Genomic DNA, 9,518 nt, shown 5'->3' with positions numbered 1-9,518 from the left:
TCCCTGAAGGCCCTGGTGCTGATAAAATAAATTACATCAAAATTATTCCAGTAACAGTCCATCTCCCTAGTCCCCTCACGGTAGCTCTGCAATAGTCAGCCAACTAACATATCATAATAAAGATAAATTCTTCCTTAGCACTTATATGCCATTTTGTTTAAAGGCAACGAAGAGATACTGGATAGTCTAAACAGAATGAATAAGAAACTATTTACTACTTTTGCTTTTAAACTAGAGAACAAAAGATGTCTTTAAGTTTTCCAGTGAATTTAATTCTAAGAAGAGAGAACTGCTATTAGGAAAGATCTAGAACTGCTACTAAAAGACAACTACAGAGAATCATGATATTTGGTTATTTAATAGAGCATTTATAAGGAAGGACTCACTCACCATGCTCCCTCCCTCCCTCTTTCCTTCCATCAGTCCATTCATCCATCTACCCAATCAACATTCACTGAGGACCACTACGGACAAGGCACTGAGCCCTGTACTGGAGATGCAGCTGTGAGCAAATGAGGCAAAGAGTCCTAATATGCAAGTTAAAAAGGGAAATAAAAAAATAACTAGAAAGTAATTGTTTTGCCTGTAATATGAAATTTTGTTAACGACTGTTACCATTGGTTTTCTCTTCAAAGTGTTACTATCTTCCTATTATAGGATAACTAAAGTATGAGAAGAATAACATGAAAAAAACTCTGTAGTTCAGAGGGAAAAATCATTCCCTTATTACGATGATGATGATGAACTGGAATCTAACAGGCAGTCAACTATTTTAACTGGGCCAAAGAGTTTTCTTTAAACCATATCACCAATGAAAAAAGTCAAATCGTAGTAAGAAAGAATAAACATGCTTTACTCCTAAAACCTCACCTCTCTTCCGGTAGATCACAGGACAAGTTGTTTGGTTTCAGTTGTGTCCACTCTCTGGTATTAAGGTCTAATTTGTGCAGGTCTGTGCTGTAGATATAGCCAGTTGTCCCTCCAAAGACATAAAGGGAGCCATTGATGATAGCCATGGCCTGGATAATGAAGAAAGGTGAACAAGACTGACTCATTAACACTTGATTAAAGACCATAAACTCATTAGATACCCCAAAATCAGGTTTTATGAAATTTTCTAGTTTTTTTTTTTAACCTTCTAAAACACCACACACACCCTTAAAGGACTAAAGATTTTAGAGAACACGGAAACTGTTTTTAGAAAAGTAAACCTTTGCTCAACTGGAAAGCAAGCTCTAACTAGATAGGCAAGGGGTTTGGGTCTGTAGGGGTCCTGGCCAAGGAAGGAATTTATAGATCATGGACATGGGCATTCCCACTGAAAGCTCCTTCTCTTCTAAGCAGTCTGAAGAAAAATGCTCTCAGGAAGAAGGAGCAGACATGAAAATAAGCCACTGGAATCCCTCGGGTAAGATGTGGAGTTCGCAGTCCCCAAAACTTGATGTTTTCTACCAGACTCTTCTTTAGAGTAAGTGAGGCTAGTGTTATGGTCATTTCTTAGAGTTTACATGTATCTTGTGGTGGCATATAGAATTATCCAGCATGTACCTCTACACATAACTTAGAAGCGGTCAGTACTGATGCCAGCTAGTTGAGAAAGCAGCCAAAGAGTGTTTAAGCTTAGCCCATTACTCTCAAAGGGTCTCTGATACATGGTGAGTTGTACCCTATCTTTCTGGATATAACTTTTCAAATCTAGGTTTGAAGCACTGGAACCTAACTGGAAACTAATCTCTATGTAATCTGTGTTTCACCTCTTAACCAAGTGCAGGGGTCATCTACTTTGCTACTTAGGTCAAAAAGCTCTTCAAAGAATCATATCACTCTAAACTCAAGATTCAGACCCAGACCATATGTAGCCCAATATCTTTTGGGGAGTGGGAGCGGAGGTGGGGTAGGGTCCTGACATTTAAAGAACCTTTCACACATGTCTAGATCATAAACCTAAGCTGGATTAGAAATAGGGGGAGAAAAAGGAAAGCAGAAGGCAAGCAACCAGATTTACAAATTACAATTTCACACCAGAGCTGAAAAATCGTATGTTAACCACAGTGAATTTATTCTCCATTTAAAAAACTGATAGTAACATAAAGATTCTGTCCCCAGAACTAGAAAAATCAAAACAAGGAAATCCACCATGACCGGCCATGGATTGGTACCTGTCCGTATATACGACTGGGTTTCTTCCCCCGACAGCTGAGTAAGGCCCATCTCTTATACTTGACGTTACAGACATGGACATCATTGCCGTTGCTCTCACCAAACGGGATGCCTGTACCTCCAAAGACTAACAGGTTGTTTCCATGCAGCACGACTGGGGAAGGAGAAGCACAAATTCCATTTATGTACTAGTGACCTGAAATGTGTTCCCAGGTAAACCCAGAACATCTGGGAAACCGAAAGGTGTCTGCCTGAATGCTCTCACAGGTAGCTGACGCCACTGACATCTAACCACCACGAGTGCCGCAGGAAAAGGTCTAATTCACACTACGTGGACTGTACTGCATACCTTGATGTTTGGTATGTGACATGTATTCAGGACATATTTGTGGAATTAATGAAATACTGTGTATAACAATAGTGAATGACATGAACTATAGTACACTCCTGCCACTCAAGACAGTACAAGTACGTGACAAAGCCGAGAAAGGAGAAGCATCACCTTCACCTCAGCAAAGACCTTACAGGGACTTGGAATAAAAAGTAAAAGGATTATCCTGGTTTTGCCAGCGGAATGATCTCTACATTTTAAATTATGACTTCTGCCATCTCGATCCTCCACTAGATTAAAAGAAATACCAATATCCTGCTGGTAACTGGTATTCTCTCTCTCTCTTATGTTCCTGTCGCCACACTCACACACACACTTTCACACATATACACACAGACACTAGCACGTACCTTCTTTCCCTCTCTGATGGCAAATACTATCAAAACAGTGCTACTGTATTATCTCAATGGCTTTTTTTTTTTTTTTTTAACCAATCCTTCAACTGCTATGAGTCAACGGCATGGGCTCTGGAGCCAGTGAGAGCTGAGTTGAAATTCCCATGTGACCTCAGGAAAGTTATTTAATCTCTCTAAATTAATCTTCACAATAACCCTGTGAAGTAGGAACGTTTATCGTTTTCCCCACCTTTACAGACAGTGAAATAGAAGTGGCGAGTGAGTTAAATCATCTGTTGAAGGCCTCCTAAGAAGCACCTTGCCAAACCAGGATTCAGGCCCCGGCAGCCTGGCTCCAGGACCTGTGCCCTTAGCCACAGCTCTAGGGCTTCTCTAAAGCCTCAGTTTCCTCATTTGTACAACGGCAATAAATCCTATATCTGCACTACAGGGATGTTCTGAAGATTAAATAAATACCATGTGCGAAGTAGTCTGCTCAATAACTATTACCATTGTCATACACCCCGTTTGTTGATCTTCTACTACATTCTGCCTGGCATATCTGATACTTTACGCTGAACCCTCTGAGGTATTATTAACCCCATTTTATAGCTAAGGAACTTGAAGCTAAAAATCATCTGGCAAGAAAATGGTACACAGCTAAATTCAAACTCAGGCCCGTGCAACTCCCAAGTGATACTGAATCACCATGCCATATTATTACTGTAGTAAAGAGTCTATCCATTTAACAGGATTTAATCATATTACAGTATTATTACAAATTATTAGCAAAGAACATGTGACACTTATCCAGACCTCTCAGACACTTCGTTAATGAAGTCAAAAGTTCAGGACTGCTTGCACTCACGTGACATAGATGCCAACTCCCGTGGCATGTACCCATCTGTGCCCATCTGGTGCCATACTCCTGTAGCAAAATGATACCGCCAAAGCTCCCTGAAGAGAGGGTAGTCTTCATTATCGGGCCCTCCCGATTCATCATAATCTGGGTTATAACCTCCAAACACATACAGATTGGTATTATCTGCCACACAACGATGCCCACTTCGTGCTGGTGGAGGTCTGTGGCCTAGGAGAGAAGAGGACAGGTTTCCACAGATGGCTCAGCAGATTAAAAGCACAAACAAAACTTTATAACAATCATTTTAGCTTTAAAAGGGTATCTGGGAAGGTTTACAACATGGATGTACTTTTTATTTGCTTAGGTTATTTTAGACAGTCACACACACTACTTAAGATTTTAAGGAGCTGGTCTCCATTTCTATTTCATATGACTACTTTCAGATTTTGATAACAGTAAAAAGATTTTTCCCAAGGGAGGCGAAATAGCATTATAACTTAAGAAAATGGCTGATAACTTGGAATTTTCAAGGAGGAGGGGTTTAATAATCCAAAAGCTAAAAAGACAAATTTTCTTATTTCCTTAGAGAAGAAAAAAATACAAGCCAACTAAATTAAACTGAAAATATTAGAAAACTACATAAATATAATCACAAATGTGAATGAGTCATGTATAAATAAAAATACACACACATAAAATCTATGATTTGTCCACAATATATAATTATACACTTAAAAAGAAAACTGGCTTTCAAAGAGTTATAGCAAAATGTAGAATTTAAATACAACTCCTGACATTATGGAGTTAACAAAAAGCATCCATATATCTCAAAGAGCATCTTTCATCCTATTAAGAGCTTTACACTAAGAAAAGCTATTTCTGTAAGTTATATTTGAAAGCTTTCTGAACTTTAAATTACGTCAACTAGTTCACTAAAAATTATTTCAGGATTATTTTAGAGTAAAAAAAAAAACCCTGAAACTTTATATTATTTCTATTATCCTTACAATTTTTTATATGAACCCTACACTGACCCTTATATAGCTGCAGAACCAAAGATGCTTAAATATATGTTGAATGAAATAAGAAGCTCCTATAGTTGCCTGTTTCCCTAAAGACTTATCTACTTTTGTATATGAGTGGATACTAGTATAATGTTAATTAATGTTAATGCTGGACACCTAATAAACATCTATTATATAAATAAACATTTATCACCAATCTAACGTGTATTTTTTAAATCATAATCCCATTTCCTAGAGTTTGCTTTTAAATAAGACCTGAAAAGAAATTACTCAGATCTAGAGAAACTGAAAAACCAACCAGCCAACCATGAATCACTGAATTGCTCAAGTCCAACCTGTCAGCCTTGTCTGAGTCTTTGACAGTTCCTTACTGCTTGAGAATGGAGCCCTCGACCAGCGTCTGAGCCTTTCACCACACAGCCTCGGCCTGACCTCTCACACTCCTGCCTGTTTAAGTTCGTCCCTCTGCTTGGGAGGCAGAGTCCTTCCCTTAGACCTTGGCCTGGTCTCCTGCCCTTCGATGCCTCGTTAAGGAAATGGCTCTGAGTCCAGCCCACACAGCTCCTTCGTCAATAAAACTCTAGGCCCTTACAGTTTAGCGCCCTACTACTCAAACGTTAGGATGCACGTGTACAATTAATACGGTTATTACACAATAACTATATAAATTCATGTATAAATACATCAGGCAAACTATAATCAGGTAGGAAACTTAACTCGTGGGCTATGATTTACCTCAAGTGAAGAACTCAATTTCTCTTTCTAGGAATCTTGAAACACAGAAAGTGTGATGTGGAAGAAAGAGCAAGGGCTCCTACAAATATCTAGATTTGAATCCAGGTTCTTCCTAACTGCCGCCTGGAGCAAGCCACTGACCCTCACTGAGTCTCAGCATCCTCTTCTCTGTAAGGGAATAGTATTCCTGTACCTTACAGATTAATTAATTAATTAATTAAATATGAAGATATATACACATCAATAAATATTTTAACATAGTATATATTATTTACATATATATAAATTTCCAGACAGCTGTGAGCTATTTGCAGGAAGAAGAATGTATTCATATTTACCTTTTCCACCACCACGCCTAAGGCACATGAACACTGAACAAATTTACAAACTTAATTTTTCTCTATTCATTTTGTTAATATTTATTTTTCTTTTCCAAATACATTATAAGCTTCTCAAGGGCAAAGATCATGTATAACAATTATCCTGTATCACCCACAACACCTAAAACAGTTGGAGATATATAACAGATAGTAGAAGTTTTGTTGATTTGAACTTCAAGTCAACGTAAACAGTGACAGGGATGATCAAAAGTGTACAGCTCTCAGTGGACTTTAATATTGTTGTGTTTAATAGATATACAATTTTACGGACAGGGGCTAGATTATTCAATGGTCTTGTCCTCAAAACACAAATGCTTCTAAGAATTAGCAAGACAAATTTAAAGACAAATAGAGCTGCTATGGTCAACAGACAGGAACTCCAAGGATCTCTGTAATGCCATTTGCTTTATTACCTGGAGCCAACAGATAATTTTTAAAACTGCTTTTCAGCAAACATGAAAAGACAAACAGTCTATTCTAGGATTTTCTCTAAATGGCTGTACAGCAGAGAAGACATTCCATGATAAGTTTATTGCCATCTATTTTTGTGACAAATGTAATGCACATGGATTAAAGGTTGAGGAGTCTGTGAAAAGATGGTTTTATATTTATCCATTCATTCATTAAACCAAAAATTTTATTAGACACCTGTTATGTACCTGGTACTGTGATAGGTGCTGGGGATACAATGTTCACACCATTACTATTCCTGGAGCTTATAGTTTAGTCCAATGCAGTGCCCACTGAGCACATGTGACTACTGAGCACTTGAAATGAGGCTGGTCCCAACTGAGAGTGGCTTTAAATGTAAAATACCCACTGAATTTCCAAGATTTAGTCTCCCAAAACAAATGTAAAATTACTTACTTTTATATTAAATATATGTCGAAATGATATTTTTGATATCCTGGGTTAAATAAACATATTATTAAAGTTAATGTCATCTGTCTTTTATTTTCTTAATATAGCTACAGAATTTTTTAAATTTGTGGATCACATAATATTTGTATCAAAGAGCACTGGTGTGGCTTCTGTAAATAATTTCATTATCTATGCAAATTAAATTGCTGGGTAAAGAGCATCTGATCAATGTTTGATAAATATTAAACATCCTGTCAAGGAGTCTTATAGCTCAGAGTAAAGAGGTAATTCCTTCTCTTTAGTCAGTAACTAGAGATTTCTTTGTACATACATATTTATAGCCCTAGAGTGACTAACGTATTAGAAAGCCAAATTTTACTTTAAATTAATCATGGGCATTTGTCAGGGCTAATGCCATAGAGACTATGAATTAATTTTCATTATGTGGGATATAGTATAGGCTCATCAACCTGGACCAAAATGAAAATGGGTTTCCGATTAAGTAGTTCTCTGAATCCTCCCCTAAATTCTCCATGTGCAAATCCCACCTTCTTAAAAATTACTTGCTCCTAATAAAATCATCCACAGAATTAGGTTACTTGATTCAGGAATTCCCATTAGAAAAATGTATAAGTTGAAAATTAAAACTGAACCAGTACTCAGAGGTGAACTCTGAATATCCAGAAGGGAGACTAGAGTGTTCCTGTGATGTCTGAGCCATCTTCCCTTCCATGTGCTCACCATGTCACCAATACTTGCTCTTTACCCGAGAATAAGCAAGAGCTTATAGTAACCAGGGAAGTGGGCTTTAGTTTCTAACCCAAAGGAAGAAAGAAGCTAGCTGTCTGAGATAAGGTAACAGATGACTAGGCTGCTGTTAACATTTTCACTATTACAAATAATATTGTAACAAAGCTTCCTTTACTAGATTCATACCCAAGTGTCTGAGTCTATCTCTGGAAATAGAGTTTTGGGTCAAAGGAATATTCACTTAAAATTGTTACAGATGCACTACTGTTATAGAGCCATGTCGCTCCACAAAAAGACTGGAATAATTTATACCCCCAGCAATGGTGTATGGAAGTGCCTATTTCTTCATGCCCTCTTGAACCTTTTTAATTTGTGCCAATGAATTCGGTATAAACTGGTGTCAGATTGATTTGCACTTCCCTGATTTTTACTAGCTCACATGTTTATTGGCCCATTTCTATTTCTTCTCTGGGGAACTGCCTGATCATATCCCTTACCCCCTTTTCTACCTATTGTAGAAATTACTTATTATATTTCTACCTATTGTAGAAATTACTTATTATATTTCTTCCATTCTACCTGTCTTTTAATTTTGTTTATGGTATCTTTTAACATATGGAAGTTTTTGTGTAACTGAATTTCTCAATCTTTTAGGGCTCCTGGGGGGCGGGGAAGGGCACTACATTTCACTGATTTCTACACCATTATAAAATTATAAAAATACTCATTTACTTCTAGTAATTTTATAGTTCTGATTTTTATGTATAGAACCTGAATACACCCAGAATTTATTTTATTTTTGTGTTTTGTATGAGGTAAGGCTCTAATTATTTAAAAAAAAAAATGGATAGGCTATTGTCCCAAATCACTTATGGAGAGCTGTCTCTTCTACACTAAATTGAAATGCCACCTTCATCATCTACTAAATTAACATATTATAGAGTACAATCAGAAAAAAAACAATATCCAGGTTTAAGTCACCTTTTGCACAAAATCTACTGTTCTTTAAGAATGCACACAATCAATAGAAAGTGACACCATGGAATCTTAAACACAAAAACTTGCAAAAAAGTAGCACAACACGTTTTTGCTTAATAAGTCTATTATAAGATGTAGCCACCTCTAGATTGTGCTATCAAACATTTGTGGGGAGGCTCTTTTAAAATAAAATAAAAACCTCTATTGCTAAAAGTACTAACTAGTTATAAATAGCAAATAGCCTAAAGGATAAATTGAGTTTAATTTAAATTGGTCACTTATTTCTAAATCTAAAACCCACCATGACCTCTACCTGAGAAGACAGATCTTCTGTTGTACACCTGAGAGCCTGGATAGGAAGGCCAAGGAAGACTGAGCCAGCTGGCTTTAGCCCCTGACTAGCAGGCAGAACTTTTTACTATTCCCAAGCTGCTCAGGCCAAAATAATCCATTTACACCAGCACACACTATTATTTCTTAGTTATGTAAGCATCTCCTACCACAGAGAATCTATACCATGTATGAGATGCATATGTAAGGATTTGGCTTCTCAGAGCAGAGCAATCTTACTGTCTACCATAGCAGCAATAAAAGAAACTTGCTTTGATAGACTGAATTCTTTTCAAGTGCTGAGCAAACTATGCTTGAGATAGCTGTTACACTCGACCTAGTCATACATCGTCATGAGCTTCTGGGCTCTGTTCAGCTCCACTGTCTACTGATTCCTCTACCACTGACTGCCACACTGTTTTAATTATGATGGCTTTAGTATCTATCGACATCTAGTAGGACAAATGCCCCTTTGTGCTATTCTTTTACAAAAACTTCTTAGTTATTTTGCTCCATTTATTCTTGCAGTGAATTTTAAAATCAGTTTATTAAAATCTATAAAAAGTCCCTTGGGCCGATACCTTCTCATCCAGGTGATCAAAGCTAACATCACCAGTAATGGGACAAATCAACACTGTGTGCAAAGAGATGAACACACTATTACTTCAGTAATATTGCTGCCAAAAATGCAAGTGTCGAATATAATCACGA

At 37.2% G+C, this 9,518-nt stretch overlaps 1 protein-coding gene across 1 annotated transcript in view; it reads right to left on the bottom strand.

The window, feature by feature from the left end:
- Positions 1–9,518, bottom strand: part of KLHDC10 (kelch domain containing 10) — a 50,333-nt gene that overhangs the window by 7,471 nt on the left and 33,344 nt on the right. The window contains exons 3-5 of the mRNA XM_011357228.2: positions 3,755–3,976; positions 2,160–2,314; positions 871–1,019 (exon numbers count right to left, since the gene is read on the bottom strand). Coding sequence (XP_011355530.1) covers positions 871–1,019; positions 2,160–2,314; positions 3,755–3,976 — 526 coding nt within the window. The remainder of the gene's footprint in view (positions 1–870; positions 1,020–2,159; positions 2,315–3,754; positions 3,977–9,518) is intronic.

The sequence above is a fragment of the Pteropus vampyrus genome, unplaced genomic scaffold (genome assembly GCF_000151845.1).
Source record: "Pteropus vampyrus isolate Shadow unplaced genomic scaffold, Pvam_2.0 Scaffold33, whole genome shotgun sequence".
Taxonomy (NCBI): Eukaryota; Metazoa; Chordata; class Mammalia; order Chiroptera; family Pteropodidae; genus Pteropus; species Pteropus vampyrus.
The sequence above is the reverse complement of the archived record's forward strand: the minus strand, read 5'-3'. Positions and strand labels throughout refer to the sequence as shown.